The sequence below is a fragment of the Loxodonta africana genome, chromosome 5 (assembly GCF_030014295.1).
Source record: "Loxodonta africana isolate mLoxAfr1 chromosome 5, mLoxAfr1.hap2, whole genome shotgun sequence".
Taxonomy (NCBI): Eukaryota; Metazoa; Chordata; class Mammalia; order Proboscidea; family Elephantidae; genus Loxodonta; species Loxodonta africana.
In genome coordinates this window covers 88,693,032-88,715,396 of record NC_087346.1, presented here as the reverse complement: position 1 = coordinate 88,715,396, position 22,365 = coordinate 88,693,032, and the positions used below count along the sequence as shown (strand labels likewise).

Genomic DNA, 22,365 nt, shown 5'->3' with positions numbered 1-22,365 from the left:
ACTGTAGTCCCTGAATCTTCTCCAGATTAAATATATCCAATTCCTTTGACTTTTTTTGTATAGACAGGTGTCATGTCTCTTCACCTGTGGGACTGAATTTACATTTTCTTAAATTGGAAAATCAAACAATTAAAATCTTTTTAAAAAATTGAAACCAACAGGTATTGACCTATCATATATCTTATTTTTATAATTCAAAAAGTCAAAACTCTAAAAGACACAAAAGCCTTATCCTTTGGCTTAAAAAGAGGATATCATGTAAGTTGAGAGGCATTTTATATATTCCGGTCCATTTAGGCTCTGGAACATTATGACATGAATAATCAGAATTTTAAGTTAAATTGGCAAACAGATGACAAAGTAATTTCCCCTATTAAGTCAGCGGGATTAACAATATTTATTGGGCGGAATTTTTCTGGACCCATGGGAAAGCTCCCATATTGATATGACTACAAATCCAAGGAGTTCCTAAGACTATGATAATATGGCTGGAATGCTATTACAGGTCAGAATTTGAAAATAGAGTCATGACATCTAGAAAGTTCCAGTATTTATATGTTCATCATCTCCAAAAATTATCCAGTTCATGTTATAAAATTCTTTCTGAGGTCACTAGTTACTCAGTAAAGTTGGAAGCAACTTGTAGTAACTCTGTCAAGAGTGCAATAATGTCTGTTGGTGAGAAAAATTATTGTTATTCCCTTCTAATAAATCCAAGCCTAGATATATACATTTTTTCATTAAGTAGATGAGCTTGGGTTTGTGCCTAATTAAGTATATGTTCTCTTGTGTGATTTTCAAAATAACATAATTGAAACCTACAACTGATATTAGTCTTCCTTCCACCTCTACCAAACAAACATTATTATAACAGAATTTTTTTTTTTTTTTTTAGATTTGGACATGCCTCCTTCCACTAGAGCCTTATTACAGGTAAAACCTATGATCCCATTTTGTAGTCAATTTTGCCTTCTTAATATTTTTAGAAATGATATATCTGGATACCACCTGTTGCATATGAGTGATATGCTGCTGGGTTTTCCTGAGGCCAAGAACTTTGGTAGGTCTTGGGCCTTACGATCAGCCTATGGGCGTTTGAATCCTGGCTCCCTCACTTGGGGACATTGTCACTTGAGGAATTTTAAATAAATCACTGCCCCTCTACCCTGCCCAAGTTTAGTTTTCTCATTTACAAAATAGAGGTCAGCCTTATATTTTCAAGGCTTTTAAGGAGATAATGTTTATGAAAAATTCTAACCAAGAATCTAGCTCATAAAGGCACACAATAAATGAGGGTCCTCTGACTCTTTTGCTCTTTGTTCCTCCAGACTTGTGACTCCACCTTTGCCCAGACATACATACATCAGTGTGACCACTTGGTTCTTGATATAATGCTTTCTCAAGGCCGAATCTATAAATATCTCATCTACCTGTAATTGTAAGAGAAACTATATGTTAATAAGATATTTTATAGCGAGGATATACTCTAGCTTAAATAACAAAGGAATAGAAAAAAATTAATATGAGCAATACCATTATTTAAAACAGTGATTTCTGAACCCCAAACAGTACAACAGAATCACTTGCAGAATTTTTTTTTTCAAATTATAGATGCTAGGGCCCCTCCCCCAGAGCTTTGGTTTCAGTTATTCTGGAGGGGACCTAGGTATTCATATTTACAAAAAATCTGCCCAAGTGATTCTCATGTGCTGGAAATAGGTGTCTGGAGAAGAAAATACCTTCTTTATACTCCATAGAAGGAGAAACAGAAAGACACAGAGCAGAGGAGACAAAAAAGAAGGAGGCCCTGTGGGGTGGTGGAAAGAACCATGGCCTAGGAGCCTCATAGCCCCGGATTTGAAGCCTATCTTTCTACTTATGAACTGGGAGACCTTAGAAAACTGTTGAACTAATTGGAGCCTCAGTTTCCTAACCTGCAAAACAAAAATATTGATGTGGTACTCATAGGGTTATAAATGTTAAACAAATATAAAATGAAAGGTATGGTTTGGTAGTTAATTACTGTTAGTTTCCTACCCCCATTCTGGCACTGAAGGCCTCACATCTCTCTGCATGACTTTGGCTGTAAAACATAGGGGGGAGGTATTAGGGATTTAGGAGAAAGCCAAAGATTTTTAAATTGGTACTGTTGATGGTGTGCTCTAGGGTAAATCAGGGAGAAAGAAAGTAGGCTGGTGTTCCAAGATTAGATCATAGTTGTGTTATTCGGTGTATGTAACCAAAGAAGGGAAAGAAAAGCTATTGCTTCTGCTTCATATATCCCCAGTGTTAATTGCTGCGATGGCATCATTGTGCTGGTTTATCACACCTAGCGCTCACTTGAGGTATCCCCTAATGACCACTGGGTGGCAAGAGTGTCATTCTGAATGCAGTTACTACATTTTACATATGTCGATGTTTTTTCGATGGCACTAGTTTTTTTTTTTTTTTTCTTTACTAGGTAAGATGAACTTGCAAAAAGTTTTCCTAAATCCTTTAAGTGAGAGCAAGAAAACTAAATAAAAGTAAATGAGAGGTCTTTTCAGGGAAAAGGAACAAATTATAATTTCCTTAGCACTGTTAGCCCATTGCCATCAAGTAGATTCCAATTCATAGTGACCCTATAGGACAGAGTAGGGCTGCAATATAGGGTTTCCAAGGAGGAGCTGGTGGATTCGAACTGCTAACCTTTTGGTTAGCAGCTAAGCTCTTAAATGCTGTGCTGCCAGGGCTCCTTAGCATTATTAAACCAAACCAAACAAAACCTATTGCCTATTAAAAAAGGCAATCATAAATGTGCTCGTTAGGAACCGAAATATTCTATATTCTAATTTAATCCTTACAAATATCCTATGAGATAGAATTATTGTCATTCCTATTTTACTAGAGGAGTAAACTGAGACCCAGAAACATTATGTGAATTTCCCAGCATCACACAGATAACAAACTGGGACTTGAACCCAGGTCTTCTAACTCTAGGGTCCATCTTTTTGTATTCAACCACACAGGCCCCCGTTAAATGTGATACAAATTTTACTTCAATTTCTTTCATAGAAAACATATCACTAAGTTATAAAAAATAGTTGATTGACCTAATGATGAAGTATAACACTTGTGTATATTTTGGTAATGGCTATAAAGTTAAGATCAGATATAGCATTTAGAAAATAGAGAAATTGCTGGTATCCAAAATATACCTTTATTTGTACTTGAATAAGAAAAACCTAAATGGGGTGTGGAGATATGGGGTTTATATACTAGAAGTACATCTATTTTTGAAAACATGTTTTGTTAGAGTGACATTGTTATTTGTAATCATTACCTTCTTGTCATACACAGACAGTACTATTACTCATTATCAGGGGGAAATTGAGAAGAAAAGAAAAGGAAACAAAACACAATAGGGAGAAAAAGTGGCACATTTTAAAAGGAAACAAGTAGCAGTTGTGTATTTAAAGAAGTTTGGTTTGTAATTATCCTCTGAGTAAGTTCCACCCATGACTGATCCCTTGGCAGTTCGTAACTTGTTGATGAATTGGATTAAATTTTGGACTCTTTCGATGACATCATTCATCTGGCAGCATGCCTACTGAGAAGATACCTAAGCCCAGCATCAATTCTATCTTTGAGTGGTTAGTTTGTTTGGGGAGATAAAAGCTGGAAGAATAACATAAGAAAAATCTATGCAGAACTTCAGTAATCACAGTAAAAAGTAGTTTCTTCTTTATAATTCAGATTCCAGGGCCCTGCCCTAATACAGCCTTGTTCAGCAGGTCTGAGGCGAGGCCTAGGAATCTGCATTTAAATCATCTTCAGGTGATCCAGGCAGTCTGCGGGCAGCAGCTTGAGAAATCCCAGGACACAAGGATGGGTACAAAGAGTTCCTACACTAGTAGAGTTTACAACAGAGGAAAATCAGAGAAATAGTTAACATAAAATTTATTGCTGAATGGAGCGTATGCATAAAATAGCTTTCTAAAGGCTTTGAAATCATTTTCCCTTGCACAATAAGGTTTACCTCATCAGAAACACTCTTCCTGCCAATACTTTACAATCCCAAGTTCCCAGAAATTTTGAAGGATACTATTTTTTTTTTTCTTAGCTCTGTACCAACTTGTTATGAATTTATTATTATTTACAGTCCTAACAGAATCAGAGGGGCCCTGGTGGCACAGTGGTTAAGAGCTCAGCTGCTAACCAAAAGGTCTGCAGTTCAAATCCACCAGCCACTCTTTGGAAACCCTAGGGGGCAGCCCTACTCTGTCCTATAGGGTCACTATGAGTCTGAATCGACTCGATGGCAATGAGTTTGGTTTTAATAAAGTCAGTAATTTATTATTCTACCTTGGGGCATTTATAGAGTTTTCTAGTTAGAGTTAGTTTCATAACATTGAACAAAAGACCCTCTTTCAGGGGAGTGCCTCCTTCTGTTTGATGATTTTGAAATGCTGGAAATTGCACTGAGATTAATTTCTAAAAGGGCAATTGAAGGTTAGTTGGGTGTTTAATGAAAGAGTTAGGGAGAGGCTGGCAATGCAAACAAACAGACAGACTCGCCCCACCATTTAGTTCTTATTCCCGTACTAACTCTGTTTACACAGGTCATCAGCTTTTCACTGTCAGATGCTTCCCGACTGACTTCTCTCACAGCCAGTCCATGTATTCACACAGGAGGTGTTTCAGGGCTGAGACTGCAAACCTCATAGATATGCCACCAAAGACTGGCAGATGGACTATAACATCTGCTTCTCTCAACATATACCAGAACTGAAAGAACCAAAAAAATATCGTGACGAAGGGAAAGCTTCGGACCCTGTTGCTTTCTCATAACAAAAGTAGCATGCAAAGGATAGTATTAGAGATGCTTTTTAAAAAGACATCTCTAGCTTTAAGGAAGTCTTAATTGAAATTACGTTGCTACAAGGGCTGAACTCAAGTAGAATTAGAGAATAGAGTGCAATTACATCTGAGCCGGTAGTCAGTCACAGGGCCAGATTTCCGTGGCTTATTCACCTGCCCAGACTTGGACACCACCAGTCCACTTTAGGCTTGACAATTCCATCATCAGTCATGGCCCTTGTTTTCCTGCATACTCCCACTTCTCAGTCTATTCCCTTGGTCTGTCATGACCTTCCCTACTCTACTAGCTCTGCTTTTCTGAATCACACTTATCCTTCAAAGTCTCTCTCAGACGCTATTTTCTTTAGGGCTCGTTCCTTAATCCTGAGTAATCTCTCCTCCTCCTGTCTTAGTTTTTCTTCCCTCTTATACTTTCTACTCCTTACTATAGTGATTTATGCAAATACATTATCTCCCATACTAAACTGTAAATGTTTTACGGGTAGGGACGGTAATTCATATTTTATTATTCTACAATACCTAGCACAGCGCTTTGCATACTGTAGGTATAAAGCCTATGTTTGCTGAATGAATGAATGAGAGAATTTATCAGAAAGTTTTTCATTTACCATGAAGTTTTCACATGAGTTTTGAATGTACTTTACATCAAATTGAGAACAATGCTCCTAGAGAAAGAAGAAAATCTCACATGAAGTATTTGAAGAGTTTTTTTTTTTCATATTTTCAGATAACTTGATTCCTTGTGGAAAGTTCCTCCATGGTAAGGCTACAATAGTTATAATAGCAGAAATAGTTACACTATTGTGAGCTAACTGTGTACCAAGCATGGCTCTAAGTATTTGAACTCAGTTGGTTTCTCATCAACCCTCTGAGGTAAGTAGTATTGTTATTTGCATTATAGAAATGAGGAAGTGTCTCATCCAAGGTGTTACGGCAGTGAACCATAGAGACAGGATTCAAACCAGGACAGTCCAGCTTCAGAGCCTGATGATGCCCTTACAGTGCTGACTTCAGGGTGAGCACACAGGTGGGTTCTCACTAAGAGCTCCTACCTGATGACATGCAAGAAGCAGCGTGTAAGTGGACCAGAAACTGTTATACCCTCCTCCAAAGGCTGCTTTCTTTGTCCTCCCAAAATAGGGACTATAATCTTGATAATTTTTATCACAGTCCTTTAAAGGTGTTAGTGCATCTACTTAAAACTCTAGATATTTGGTGAAACCCAAGATTCTAGAAGTAAGCTGTGAATCTTTATTCCAAGCCTAGATAGAGCATGGCCAACCTGAGCACTGCATAGTGTTCACAGGATTTTGAAGCTTGTTGGCCTTCTGGGCATCAGGTTACTCCCTTTGTCACAATAGTTATCTTTGTAACACCTGCATCTTTGAGCCAAGTGCTGGGTCTATTAGAGAAGTCTGTTAGACCTATGTCATATGCGGTCTGTGGATGTAGGTAGAGTGCCATAAAAGTGTAAATTTCTGACTACCCTGAGCCAGGAAGTAATGATATCACTGAATGGAATGTGACATTACATAATGTTGTCAAATTCATTCATTTGATCGCACTAGCCTTCCTCAATGTTTCCTTGTAGAATGAGAATCAGTCAGACATCTGTGACTAACTAGCTGCATATAAAAAACAAAACTAAACCCACTGCCATCAAGTCGATTCCGATTCATAACGACCCTATAGGACAGAGTAGAACTGCCTGATAGAGTTTCCAAGGAACGCCTGGCGGATTCGAACGGCCGACCTCTTGGTTAGCAGCCGTAGCACTTAACCACTACACCAAGCAAGCAGCAATACATTGTATAATCTTATCTCAGATGGGTTGACATTCCTGAGATTGAGAAGCAAAGTAAATTCATAGAATTAGAACTTTGAGATTCAGGGTTATAAAAGATAAAGTAACTTTAAGGGTATCACAAAACCTATATCTCTAAATTATCATTTTAAAAGAGGAAAATATCTAATTAGGATCTGTTAAAAGTTGTACTAAAGGTATTTAAAACCTGAATGTCTGACACATTAGAAGGTCATTATTTAGAAGGTTCATGTCCTTCCTAGGTTTGTTACCCACTAAATTTAATTATTCTGTTAAAAAAAATTATAAGAGGGGAATAAAGAGTGAGATTATGATGTCTTTTAGTCTCTCCTACAGTGACTAACATGGCACTATATGTGTTGAATAATGAAAGATTCTGGATTATTATGTGAAGGGAAGACTCTGCCATATTCACAACTTTAGCAGGAAGCTAGAGTTGGCTCATATTGCTTCCTTCATTAAAAAACTTCCCCCAGAAAACTTACCTATCTATATCTTTTCTCCAACCATATAGAATGTTTATGCTAGACGTATTGTTAGGTTGTTAGGTGCCATTGAGTTGATTCCGACTCATAGCAACCCTATGTACACCCCAACAAAACACTGCCTGGTCCTGTGCCATCCTCAAAATCATTGTCATTCTTGAGCCAGTTGTTGCAGCCACTATGTCAATCCATCTCATTAAGAGTCTTCCTCTTTTTCCCTGATCCTCTTCTTTACCAAGCATGATGTCCTCCAAGTAGTGTTACCTTCTGATAACATTTCCAAAGCACATGAGACAAATCTTGTTATCCTTGCTTCCAAGGAGCATTCTGGCTGTACTTCTTTCAAGATAGATTTGTTTGTTCTTCTGGCAGTCCATGGTATATTTAATATTCTTTGCCAGCGCCATAATGCAAAGGTGTCAATTCTTCAGTCTTCCTTATTCATTGTCTAGCTTTCACATGCTTACGAAGTAATTGAAAATACCATGGCTTGAGTCAGGTACACCTTAGTCCTCAAAGTGACACCTTTGCTTTTTAACACCTTACAGAGATCTTTTGCAGTAGATTTGCCCAATGCAATATGTTGTTTGATTTCTTGATTGCTGCTTCCATGGGCATTGATTGTGAATCCAAGTAAGATGAAATCCTTGACAACTTCAATCTTTTCTCCTTTTATTATGATGTAGCTTATTGGTCCAGTTGTGAGAATTTTTGTTTTCTTCATGTTGAGGTATAATTCATACTGAAGGCTGTAGTCTTTGATCTTCATCAGTAAGTGCTTTAAGTCCTCTTCACTTTCAGCAAGAAAGGTTGTGTCATCTGCATATAGAAGGTTGTTAATGAGTCTTCCTCCAGTCCTGTTGCCCCGTTCTTCTTCATATAGTCCAACTTCTCAGATCATTTGCTCATCATACAGATTGAACAAGTATGTTGAAAGGATACAACCTTGATGCATACCTTTCCTGGTTTTAAACCATGCAGTATCCCCTTGTTCGGTTCAAGCAACTGCCTCTTGGTCTATGTACAGGTTCCTCATGAGCACAATTAAATGTTTGGGAAATTCCATTCTTTGCAATGTTATCCATGATTCGTGATGATCCACACAGTCAAATGCCTTTGCATACTCAGTAAAACACAGGTAAACATCTTTCTGGTATTCTCTGCTCTCAGCTAAGATCCATCTGACTCCAGCAATGATATCCCTCATTTCACGTTCTCTTCTGAATCTGGCTTGAACTTCTGGCAGTTCCATGTCGATGTACTGCTACAATAGCTTTTGTGTGATTTTCAGCAAAATTGTACTTGTGTGTAATATTAATTATATTGTTTGATAATTTCTGCATTCTCTTGGATCAGCTTTTTTTTTTTTTTTTTAGAATGGGCACAAATACAGATCTCTTTCAGTTGGTTGGCCAGGTAGCTCTCTTCCAAATTTCTTGGCATAGAAGATTGAGTACTTCCAGCTCTGCATCCATTTTTTGAAACATCTCAGTAGGTATTCTGTCAATTCCTGGAGGCTTGTTTTTTGCCAATCCTTTCAGTGCAGCTTGAACTTCTTCCTTTACTACCATTGGTTCTTGATCGTATGCTACCTTCTGAAATAGATGAACATTGACAAATTCTCTTTGGTACAATGGCTCTGTGTATTCCTCCCATCTTCTTTTGATGTTTCCTGCATTGTTCAATATTTTCCCTGTAGAATTCTTCAATATTGCAACTCGAGGCTTGAAATTTTTCTCCAGTTCTTTCAGCTTGAGAAATGCTGAGCATGTTCTTCCTTTTTAGTTTTCTAACTCCAGGTCTTTGCACATTTCATCGTAATACTTTACTTTGTCTTCTCGAGCCACCCTTTGAAATTTTCTGTTCAGCTCTTTTATTTCATTGCTTCTTCATTTTGCTCTAGCTACTCTATTTCAAGATTAAGTTTCACAGGCTCTTCTGACATCCATTTTGGTCTTTTCTTTTTTTCCTGTTTTTTTTAGTGACCTTTTTTTTTTTCATGTATGATATCCTTGATGTCATCCCACAGCTTGTCTGGTCTTCTGTCATTAGCGTTCAATGCATCAAATCTATTCTTGAGATGGTCTCTAAAGTCAGGTCGGGTATACTCAAGTTTGTATTTTGGCTTTTGTGGACTTGCTCTAATTTTCTTCAGCTTCAAATGCTAGACATACATATGCAAATATATCTCTCAGCCACTTTTAAAACCTTTAATATAATAATAGGCCTCTGAAGTTAAGGTGCCACAGCTGATAAATGAAGGAGGGGAGATTTGAAACGGTATAAGTAACTTATAACTTGAAACCATATAGGTGTATATATGTATATATTTTCTATAAGGAGCCCTGGTGGCACAGTGGTTAAATTCTGGGCTGCTAACTGAAAGGTTAGGGCTTCGAAGCTGTTCCACAGAAGACATGGCAGCCTACTTCCATAAAGATTACAGCTGTAGAAACCCAATGGGGCAGTTCTACTCTGTCCAATAAGGTTGTTATAAGTAGCAGTTGACTCAGTGGCAATGGATATTTATTCTATTGGTACTCTTTCTCTGGAGAACCCTGACTAATACAGTGACCCTACCTAAACTTATAAAGTTTGAATAATAATGAAAATAACATACCTATTTGGAGGTACAATGAATTACTAGGTCTCTGAAGAGTGAGATGACAGATGAGACATGTCTGTGCCAGTATCTCAGAGAACTTGGAACTGGGATGGGTTTTAGCCGCACCTGAGAGTGAATTCATTTTACTCTTACCTCTCCGCTTGTATTCAAATCAGAAAATCTAAAATTATGAGGAAGAACAGGACCTGCAACATGTTTTCTTGGTTGCCTATTCACTGAGATTAAGCAACAATAAACAGAAGTGGCTCAGGATGAGGCAAGAACTTTTCGTGTAATTCTTCTAAAGCTAACTTGGTGGTGGTGGCGGGGGGACCCTTTTTGGTCTTCCTGTTCTTTGAAGTTCTTCTGCACTTATTTTCTACAACAAACAACTTAGTTTTCAATTATGAACAGTATCATAAAGGCCAGAAATAATCAAAAACAAAAAAGTACAAGATAAGTACAATGTATAAAACTAATAAACTTAATCTGTAGAATATGTAAGAAACTCCTGCAAAGCATAAGAATAAAACAAAGCAAAACAACTCCTATAGAAAAATTGCCAAAGAATATGTACAATTTATAGCAAACAAAGCCCAAAAGGCTGATAAGTATATAAAACAATGCGTATACTCATTGGTAATTAGAAAAATGCAAAACAAATAAAAAATAAGATACTGCTTTATGCCTAATAAAAAACAGTTGCCATTAAGTCGATTCTGAACCCAGGTGTGTCAGACTAGAACTCTGCTCCACAGGATTTTCAATGGCTGATTTTTTGGGAAGTAGATCACTGGGCCTTTCTTCCCAGTCACCTCTTGGTGAACTTGAACCTTCAGCTTTTCAGTTAGCAACTGAGTGTATTAACCATTTGCACCAACCAGAGACTCCTTACACCTGTTAGAAACCAAAACCAAACCCATTGCCATCGAGTGGATTTCAACTCATAGCAACCCTATAAACCCCCAAAAAGCCAAACCCACTGCCGTCGAGTAGATTCCCACTCATAGCGACCGTACAGGACAGAGTAAACCTTCCCCCATAGGGTTTCCAAGGAGCAGCTGGTGGATTCAAACTGCTGACCTTTTGGTTATCAGCCTGAGCTCTTAACTACCGTGCCACCAGGGCTCCTGATAAAAAGAGTAAGTTGCATACAGGCATACCACAGAGGTATTGCAGGTTCAATTCCAGACTAACACAATAAAGCGAATATCACAATAAAGTGAGTCAAATGAAGTTTTTTGTTTCCCAGTGTGTATAAGGAGCGTAGTGGTTAAGTGCTACAGCTGCTAACCAAAGGGTTGGCAGTTCAAATCCACCAGGTGCTCCTTGGAAACTCTATGGAGCAGTTCTATTCTGTCCTATAGGGTCGCTATGAGTCGGCATGGACTCGAGGGGACTGGGTTTGGTTTTGGTTTATAAGGAGACCCTGGTGGCTAGCAGTTAAGAGCTGTGGCTGCTAACCAAAAGGTTGGTAGTTTGAATCTACCAGGCACTCCTTGGAAACCCCATGGGGCAGCTCTACTCTGTCCTATAGGGTCGTTATGAGTCAGAATCAACTTGACAACAACGGGCTTGGTTTTTTGGTTTTTAGTACATATAAAAGTTATGTTTACACTATACTGTATGTAGTCTATTAAGTGTGCAATAGCATTATGTCTAAAAAAGTGTATATATCTTAATTAAAAAATACTTTATTGCTAAAAATGCTAACCATTATCTGAGCCTTCAGCCAGTTGTTATTTTTTGTTGGTGGAGAATCTTGTCTTGATGTTGATGGCTGCTGACTGATCAAGGTGGCAGTTGCTGAAGGTTGAGGTGGCTGTGACAATTTCTTAAAATAAGACAACAATAAAGTTTGCTGCATTGATTAACTCTTCTTTTTACAAAAGATATCTCTGTAGCATGTGATGCTGTTTGATAGCATTTTACCCATAGTAGGACTTCTTTCAAAATTGGAGTCAGTCCTCTCAAATCCTACCACTGCTTTGTCAACTAGACTTACGTAATATTCTAAATCCTTTGTTGTTGTTTCAACAATTTTCACAGCATCTTCACCAGGAGTAGAATCCTTCTCAAGAAACCATTTTTCTTTGCTCTTCCATGAGAAACAACTCCTCATTTGTTAAAGTTTTATCATGAGATTCAAGCAATTCAGTCATATCTGCAGGCTCCACTTCTATTTCTAGCTCTCTTGCTATTACCACCACCTCTGCAGTACTTCCTCCACTGAAGTCTTCAACCCTCAAAGCTATCCATGAGGACTGGAATCAACTTCTCCCAAACTCCTGTTAATGTTGATATTTTGACTTCCTCCCACGAATCACGAATGTTCTTAATGGCATCAAAATGGTGAAACCTTTCCAGAAGGCTTTGAATTTGCTTTGCCAGATCCATCAGAAGAATCACTCTTTATGACAGCTATAGCCTTACAAAATGTATTTCTTAAATAATAAGACTTGAAATTTGAAATTACTCCTTGATCCATGAGCAGCATAATGGATGTTGTATTAGCAGGCACGAAAACAACATTAATCTCCTTGTACATCTCCATCAGAGCTCTTGGGTGACCAGGTGCATTGTCAATGAGCAGTAATATTTTGAAAGGAATCTTTTTTTCTGAACAGTAGGCCTCAGCAGTGGGCTTAAAATATTCAATAAACCATGTTGTAAACTGATGTGCTGTTATCCAGGCTTTGTTATTCCATTTATAGAGCGCAGGAAGTGTAGATTTAGCATAATTCTTAAGGACCCTAAGATTTTCAGAATAGTAAATGAGCATTGGCTTCAACTTAAAGTCACCAGCTGCATTTGCCCCTAATAAGAGAGTCAGCATGTCCTTTGAAGCTTTGAAGCCAGGCATTGACTTCTCTTCTCTGGCTATGAAAGTCCTCGATGGCACCTTCTTCCAGTGTGAGGCTGTTTCATCTGCACTGAGAATCTGTTGTTTGGTGTAGCCACCTCCATCAGTCATCTTAGCTAGATCTTGGGTAACTAGCTGCAGCTTCTACATGAGGACTTGCTGCTTCACCTTGCATTTTTATGTTATGGAGACGGCATCTTTCCTTAAACATCATAAACCAACCTCTGCTAGCTTCAGACTTTCCTTCTACACCTTCCTCACCTCTCTGACTTCATAGAATTGAACAGAGTTAGGGTCTTGCTCTGGATTAGGCTTTAGCTTAAGGGAATGTTGTGGCTGGTTTGATTGTCTATTCAGACCACTAACACTTTCTATCAGCAATAAGACTTTTTCACTTTCTTATCATTCGTGTGTTCACTAAAGTAGCACTTTTAATTTCCTTCAAGAACTTTTCCTTTGTATTCACAACTTGCTTACCTGTTGGCACAAGAGGTCTAGCTTTCAGCTTATCTTGGCTTTCGACATGCCTTCCTTACTAAGCTTAATCGTTTCCAGCTTTTGATTTAAAGTGAGAGATGTGTGACTCTTCCTTTCACTTGAACATTTAGGGCCCATTGTAGGGTTGTTAATTGGCCTTGTTTCAGTATTGTTGTGTCTCAGGGAATAGGGAGGCCCAAGGGGTGGGAGAAAGAAGGGGAAAGGCCGGTTGGTGGAGCAATCAGAACACACACAGCATTTATCAATTAAGTTCGCCGTCTTATGTGGGCAAGGTTGATGTGCCCGAAAACAATTACAATAGTAACAACAAAGACACTGATCACAGATCACCATGACAGATATAACAATAATGAAAAAGTTTGAAATATTGCATGGTTTACCATAATGTGACACACAGATAACAAGTGAGCTCATGCTGTTGGAAAAACGACGCCAATAGACTTGCTCAATGCAGGACTGCCACAAACCTTCAATTTTTTAAAAAAATGCAATATCTGTGATGCACAATAAAGTGAAGCACAATAAAACGAGGCATGCCTGTCATACCAAATGTTAGCAAAGACATGGGGTGGGGGCAGGTAGAGGAACCCTTGTGCACTGCAGGTGGGAATGCACACTGGCTCAGTCATTATGAAGTTTAATCTTGCACTAATTAAGCATTTGCCCACCTGATTAAATATTTGCCCACCCAATTAAGTATTTACACACCCAATGATTCAGTATTTCTGGTCCCAGAAGTACTTGCACAGATATATAAGGGGATAATAGGAGGGTATTCAGTATGGCATTTCTCGGGATGGTGAGCAAGCACAGAGGTAAGGTATGGTAGATGAACACTATGAATCATCATGTAGCAGTTAGTAGCAATAAATAAGATGGACATCAACATGGATGGATCTTAAAAAAATGTTTTAAATAAAAAAGTGTAAAAAAAAGTGAGCTACAACAGTACCGCTTCTATTAACTAAAAGTATGTTCACACAAAACAATAAAGTATGTTTTTGCAAGAATGAATACAAACAAAAGAAAAAACATGAAACACATTATAATGGTAGCAGGGAGGAGGGGAATAGAAGTGAGATATGGAGATGTAAGAGAATAAATAAGTAATGACAGCCAGAGAAGAGCTTTACATGTGCCAATGATGATAATGTGCCATTACCTAACTCAGCCTTTGTACCTATTGTTCCCTCACCCCAGAAGTACTTGCTTAACTGAAACTTAAAGGTCTACTTTCCTAAATTTCTCCCACTTCCTTTCAAAAGTTCTATTGCATTTCTTAAACTCAAAAAAGGAAGACCAAAGAATTGACACCTTTGAATTGTGGTGTTGGTGAAGAATATTGAATATACCATGGACTGCCAAAAGAATGAACAAATCTGTCTTAGAAGAAGAACAACCAGAATGCTCTTTAGAGGCAAGGATGTCAAGACTGCATCTTACATACTTTGGACATGTTGTCAGGAAGAATCAGTCCCTGGAGAAAGACATCATGCTTGGTAAAGTACAGGGTCAGTGGAAAAGAGGAAGACCCTCAACGAGGTGGATTGACACAGTGGCTGTAATAATGACCTTAAGCATAACAACTATTGTAAGGATGGCACAGGACAGGGGAGTGTTTCCTTCTGTTGTGCATAGGGTCGCTGTAAGTCAGAACTGACTCAACGGCACCTAACAACAACAACATTGGGTTCCTGCTCATTTACTTCAGAAAAGGAAGAATTTCTTAAAACAACAGTAATAGTAACATCAATGCTGGCTATAAACCATAAAGAAAACAGATTTTAAACTTTCCTAATAAAGTATAACATTTCAATTGTTCAAATAATGTGTATATCTTTGTAACTAAGTCAGAATTTTTTTTTTTTAACATTAGGAAATCTGGAGTTAGTTAAGATTAAAGGAGGGACTGGGATATGTATGTAGGCTCCAGGTTTATTCTGACATCCTTCAAGAATTGATTGCCTACCATTCCTGAACATTTTGATCATAGATTCTGTAGAAAAATCCTGATCAAAAGGGGAAAAATAAGGGATAGAATTTTTAATTCTCATGGAATCCAAACTTTCTAGAGCCGTGAGGCTGGATGAAGCCCTGAAAATATTACCCTGAGAAAATGTTTAAACTTTAAACTGAAGCTATCCTTTGAAGTCATCTTTAAACCACACAATAGTTTAGCTTAATTAGGAAATGTCTGCCGTAAGCATTGTGCTCTTTTAAAGAATTATCTATATGTGATCAAATTGACAATAGCAACTTGAAAGGTTAGATGAGAGGCATGGAACAGTAAGCTTGTGTTAATGATGGTGAAATAATTTGGAAAATGATTTCAAGAAAGATGGTACAACTTGAACAGTATAACCAGTGTCACTAAGTTGTACATGTAGAAATTGTTGAAGTGGTGTATATTTTGTGGTGTGTATTTTCACCACCAACAACAAAAAGGGATTGCTTGCATATGCTATTTTCTAAGATCATCTCAATATAAAAGAGTGGAAGGATGCATTTTGATCTATAAACATTAATTATTGATTAAGGATTAAAGAAACCACAAAATGGAAAAAATACACACGATTTAATATTTAAAATATAAAATATAAACACCATTTAAGATATTGTAAATGTGTTGAAACTGAGTATGCATATGGACAAGGAGCAGATAGTGGCATGGAAAAATGAAAATTGATTTGAAAAAGAAATGTTTTGGAAAGAAAAAGTTCTGACTAAAATAAACCAAAACCCCTGTCTTTTCTTTCCCTTTTAAATAACTCCACACTCCTGTGTTTCCTTGTCAATTTACTTGAACTTAGTTTTTGAATGAGTATTCATAGGCATCCTGAGTAAAACTATTATGCAACTGTGCTTAATCTTTTCCCCTTTGGTGATAGTCCTGTATTTTAGCTTTTAAAAAATTGCTAGTATTTAATCTGAATATTATTACACGATAGATGTGGGCTTTTTGTCTTTATTAGTATGTTTGTGAGATAAAAAAAAAAAAAAAGACCTATGGTTATCTTTCCTTTTCTCATGAACTTTAAAAATACTTAAATCTTATAATAAGGCCTTACAAAAAAACAGGTGCCCTTGGGGGACATCTAGATCAACTGGCATAACAAAGTTCATAAAGAAAATGTTCTACATCCTACTTTGGTGAGTAGTGTCTGGGGTCTCAAAAGCTTGCAAGCAGCCATCTAAGATACATCTATTGATCCCATCCTGTCCAGAGCAAAGAAGAATGAAGAAAACAAAAGATACAAGGAAAATATTAATCCAAAGGGCTAATGGACCACATGAGCCATAACCTCCACAAGCCTGGGTCCAGAAGAACTAGATGGCACCCAGCTACTACCACCAACTGCTCTGACAGGGATCACAATAGAGGGTCCTCAACAGATGCTCTGACAGGGATCACAATAGAGGGTCCTCGACAGAGAAGGAGAAAAATGTAGAACAAAATTCAAATTCACAAAAAAAGACCAGACTTGCTACTCTGACAGAGACTGGAGGAACCCTTGAGGCTATGGCCCCCGTACACCCTGCTAACTCAGAACTGAAGCCACTCCTGAACTCTACCTTTTAGCCAAAGATTAGACAGGCCTATAAAATAAACAATAACACATGTGAAGAATGTCCTACTTAGTTCAATCAAGTATACAAGACCAAATGGGCAACACTTACCCAAAAGCAAAGATGAGAAGGCAGGAAAGGGACAGGAAAGCTGGAAGAATAGACACTGAGAACTCAGGGTAGAAAGGGAAAGAGGGAGACTGCTGACACATCACAGGGGTTGCAACCAGTATCAGAAAATAGTTTGTTTATAAATTTTTGAATGAAAAACTAGTTTGTGCTGTAAACTTTCACCTAAAACACAATAAAATAATAGTAAAAAAAGCATGTAGTCTTACAAATAAACATTTCTGATATGGTTAGGCTTTTGCAATTGGGTGATAATACGGTACATTGGGAAGAGCAGTGGGCTGGGATACCTTGGCCTCAATTCTCTCACCTTTAAATGAGATGGTTAAGTTAAAAGAATAGTTCATTGGAATCACTCATTTGTTGAACAAGCAGATTCCTCGCCTATATTCCCTTTTTCCCACCTGCTCATTTCATCAGACATTGAGTCAGCAGGTCTGGGGTGGGTCCTAGGACTCTACAAGTTGATTTTGGTGCATGTGATCTGAAGATCATGTTTTGAAAAATATTGAAAATGATCCACAAAATTCCTTCCATTTGCATTATTTTATGATAAAAATAGTTTTATCTGACTTACCAAATTCTCACTCATCTCCCGTAAGTCCTTAAATTGGTATGTGTTGTTTTGTCCAGAATTGCTACTTTCACGTCGATGTGAAATTTTAAAAGTGCTATGATAATACTCCATTTTCTGGTCTATGATGAAAAGGAAAAGTAAGAAATTAAGTGCTTTGGTCATAGATTTCAAAGTCTAAGGTCCCAGTATAATGGGGCTAATTAGAAAGTCTTAAATATATTACCGGGATTCTTTTTAATTGAGTTTCATAGAAATTAAAATGAAATCAATAATTAATGTTTTATGTTAATAATAGTATCTGATGTGAGTGCCAAGCATTGTTCTGAGCATTTGACATGTATTAACTCATTTGATCCTCACACCAGTTCTCTAAAGTTGGCATTATCTCCATTTCACAGTTGAGGAAAGTGATGTACAAAGGAAATAAGTCACTTGCTCTATGGTGTACAACCAATAAGCAACCTACTCAAACTTTAACCCAGGTAAGTGTCTAGAGCCTGGACACTTAATTTCTGCGTTGACTCTTCCTAATGTGAAATGTATGCCACCTTATAGTCTACTAGAAGTAGACATAAATGAATGGACTAGTAAATTTGGATTTGTAATAGGAGAGCCAGGCACACTAAGAAAGATGAAGAAAGAAAAGACTTGGAAAAAAGCTGGCTGTGTTTGGAGATGAGAACAGGGTTTAATAGGTGTAAGTTAATCAAATCTCTGCTTTGCTATCAGGAAAGGTAAGAAAATAGAGAGCAGTAAAGGACCAAATGAACAAGAGATTCCACTCGCTTGAGACCAGAAGAACTAGATTGTGCTTGACTACACCCAATGACCACCCTGACAGGGAACACAACAAAGAGTCCCGAACAGAGCAGAAGATGTAGAATAAAACTCAAATTCACTTAAAAAAGGCCAGTCTTAATGGTCTGACAGAGACTGAAGGAACCCCTGAAACCTTGGCCCCCGGATGCATTGATAACCCAGAACTGAAACCATTCCCTAATCCCACTCTTCAGACAAAGATTAGATAGGACCATAAAATAAAAAATAATACACGTGAGGAATGTGCTTCTTAGTTCAATCAGATATAAATGGTCAGCTCCTGTCCAAAAGCAGGATGAGAAGGCGAGAAGGAACAGGAACTGGTCAAATGGACACAAGGAACCAGGGTGGAAAGAGGGAGTGTGCTGTCACATTGCGGGGATTTCAACTAATGTCACAAAACAAGATATGTGTAAACTTTTGAATAAGAAATTAACTCGTGCTGTTATCTTTCACCTAAAGCATAATTAAAAACAAACAAACAAAACAAAAAGACAATAGACAGCAGTGGAGACTACCAAGGAACTTGACCATTTTAAAAGTGAGGGCCAGAGAGGGCAAGGAAGCTACGAAGAATTAATGATACAGCATGGAGCAGACATAAAACAAATTCTCTTCTTAGGGAGGTCACAATGGATTTTCTGGCCATGAACCTAGGAAAGACAGAGGCTCGCAGGATGATGTATTCCCTAAGCTAGACATCTCTGAACACTATAATGTCTTTTTGGTCTCCCTGATCACTTACCTACCGACTTTAACATTATCTATCATAACAGTATCTGCTATACTGTTATCAAAACTCACACTCATAATAAAGGGACTTTTGTACAATCAAATTAACTGACCTGAGAATCTTTTGCCATTGGTGTAAAGAAACTACATATGGGATTGTCATACGAGGCCTAGGACTATGTCCTTAAGACTTTTAAAGTTCTAATAGACTCTTCATTCCCCTATCAAGTCTATGGAGGTTGACAGTGGATTAGACCATTCAAGTTATCCAGCCTGAGCTTGTGGTTTTATCACATATATCCATGTGGGAGTGACATTGTTGGGATTTGTAAAAAATAATAAAGGATTTGCACTCTGTGCAGACAGATGCAATATATAATGAGAGAACCGTGAAATGTATTTTTTGTAGGATTACAGGCAATAGACTATAGACCAGAAAGAACGGCCTGGTGGTCTATTTCTGAAAAGAATTAGCCAGTGAAAATCTCATGAATAGCAGCAGAACATTGTCTGATATAGTGCCGGAAGGTGAGTCCCTCAGGTTGGAAGGCACTCAAAAGATGTCTGGGGAAGAGATGCCTTCTCAAAGTGAGTCAACCTTAATGACATGGATGGAGTCAAGCTTTTGGGACCTCCATTTGCTGATATGGCATGACTCAAAAGGAGAAGAAAGAGCTGCAAACATCCATTAATAATGGGAACAGGAAATGTACCAAGTATGAATCTAGGAAAATGGAAAATCGTCAAAAAAATGAAATAGAACACATATCCTAGGTATTAGTGAGCTGAGATGGACTAGTAATGACCCTTTTGAATCAGGCAATCATATGATGTACTATGCCAGGAACAACAACTTAAAGAGGAATGGCGTTGCATTCATTATCGAAAAGAACTTTTCAAGATCTAAAGTACAATGCTGTGATTTATAAGATAATATTCACACACCTACAAGGAAGACCAGTTAGTACAGCTATTATTCAAATTTACACACCAATCATTAAGGCCAAAGACGAAGAAATTGAAGATTTTTACCAACTTCTGCAGTCTGAAATTGATTAAACCTGCAATCAGGATGCATTGATAATTACTGGTGATTGGAATGTGAAAGTTGGAGACAAAGAAGAATGATTGATGGTTGGAAGACATAGCCTTGGTGATAGAAACCATGCCAGAGATTGCATGATAGAATTTTGCAAGACCAACGACTTCTTCATTGCAAATACCTTTTTTCCCCAACATAAACAGTGACTATATACGTGGACCTAGCCAGATGGAATACACAGGAATCAACTCAACTACATTTGTGGGAAGAGACAAAGGAAAAGCTCAATATCATCAGCTGGAACAAGGCCAGGGCCAATTGTGGAACAGATGATCAATTGCTCATATGCAAGCTCAAGTTGAAAATTAGAACAAGTCCACTAGAGCCAAAAGATGAACTGGAGCATATCCCACCTGAATTCAGAGATGATCTCAAGAACAGATTTGATGGGTTGAACAGTAATGACTAAAGACCAGGGGAGTTGTGGAATGACATCAAGAACATCATACATGAAGAAAGCAAAAGGTCATTAAAAAGACAGGAAAGAAAAAAAAGACCAAAATGACAGAACAGACTCTGAAATTTGCTCTTGAACGTCGAATTGCTAAAATGGAAGGATGAAGTGATGAAGTAAAAGAGCTGAACAGAAGATTTCAAAGGGCAGCTTGAGAAGAGAAAGTAAAGTATTATAATGACACGTGTAAAGACCTGTAGGTAGAAAACCAAATGGGAAGAACACAATAGCCATTTCTCAAGCTGAAAGAACTGAACTTAAAATTCAAGCTTAGAGTAGCTGTATTGAAGGATTATGGGGAAAATATTAAATGATGCAGGAAGCACTAAAAGAAGATAAATGAAATATACAGAGTCACTATACCAAAAAGAATTGGTCAATGTCCAACCATTTCAGGAGGTAGCATATGATCAGAAACTGCTGGTACTGAAGTAAGAAGTCCAAACTGCGCCAAAGGCATTGGCAAAAAAAAAGGTTCCAGAAATTGACAAAATACCAAGCAAAATGTTTCAATAAACAGGTGCAGCACTGGTAGTGCTCAATTGTCTATGCCAAGAAATTTGGAAGACAGCTACCTGGCCAACAGACTGGAAGAGACTAGTATTTATGCATATTCCCAAAAAAGGTGATCCAATTGAAAGCAGAAGTTATAGAACAATATCATTAGTATTACACACAAAGTTTTGCTGAAGATCATTCAAAAGCAGCTGTAGCAGTATATCAACAGGAAACAGCCAGAAATTCGAACTGGATTCAGAAGTGGATATGGAACCAGGGATATCACTGCTAATGTTAGATGGATCCTGGCTGAAAGCAGAGAATACCAGAAAGATGTTTCCCTGTGTTTTATTGACTATGCAAAGGCATTCGACTGTGTGGATCATGACAAATTATGGATAACACTGCAAAGAATGGGAATTCCAGAACACTTAATTGTGCTTATGAGGATCCTGTACATAGATCCAGAGGCAGTTGTTCGAACACAACAAGGGGATACTGATTGGTTTAAAGTCAGGGAAGGTTTACGTCAGGGTTGTATCTTTCATCATACTAACTGAATCTGTATGCTGAACAAATAATCTGAGAAACTGTATTAAATGAAGAACGGGGCATCAGGATTGGAGGAAGACTTATTAATAACCTGCGGTATGCAGATGACACAACATTGCTTCCTGAAAGTGAAGAAGACTTGAAGCACTTACTGACGAAGATCAAAGACCACAGCCTTCGGTATGGATTACACACCAACATAAAGAAAACAAACAAAAAATCCTCACAACAGGACCAATAAGCAACATCATGATAAACAAAAAAAAGATTGAAGTTGTCAAGGATTTCATTTTGCTTGGATCCACCCATGGAAGCAGCAGTCAAGAAATCTAAAGATGCATTTCATCGGGCAAATCTTTTGCAACACTCTTTAAAGTGCTGAAAAGCAAAGAAATCACCTTGAAAACTAATGTGCGCCTGATCTAAGCTGTGGTATTTTCAATTGCCTCACATGCATGTGAAAGCTGGACGACGAATAAGGTAGACCAAAGAAGAATTGAAGCCTTTGAATTGTGGTGTTGGCGAAGAATATTGAATATACCATGGACTGCCAAAAGAACCAACAAATCTGTCTTGGAAGAGTACAACCAGAATACTCCGTAGAAGCAAGGATGCGAGACTACATCTCACATACTTTGGACATGTCATCAGGAGGGATCAATCCCTGGGAGAAGGCCATCATGCTTCTTAAAGTAGAGGGCCAATAAAAAAGAGGAAGACCCTGAACAAGATGGACTGACACAGTGGATGCAACAATGGGCTCAAGCATAACAATGATTGTGAGGATAGCACAGGACTG

At 37.9% G+C, this 22,365-nt stretch overlaps 1 protein-coding gene across 1 annotated transcript in view; it reads right to left on the bottom strand.

The window, feature by feature from the left end:
- Nucleotides 1-22,365, bottom strand: part of TMPRSS11A (transmembrane serine protease 11A) — a 56,213-nt gene that overhangs the window by 32,979 nt on the left and 869 nt on the right. Inside the window, exons 2-3 of the mRNA XM_064285751.1 lie at nt 17,410-17,528; nt 1,363-1,430 (exon numbers count right to left, since the gene is read on the bottom strand). Of these exons, the coding sequence (XP_064141821.1) occupies nt 1,363-1,430; nt 17,410-17,528 (187 nt within the window). The remainder of the gene's footprint in view (nt 1-1,362; nt 1,431-17,409; nt 17,529-22,365) is intronic.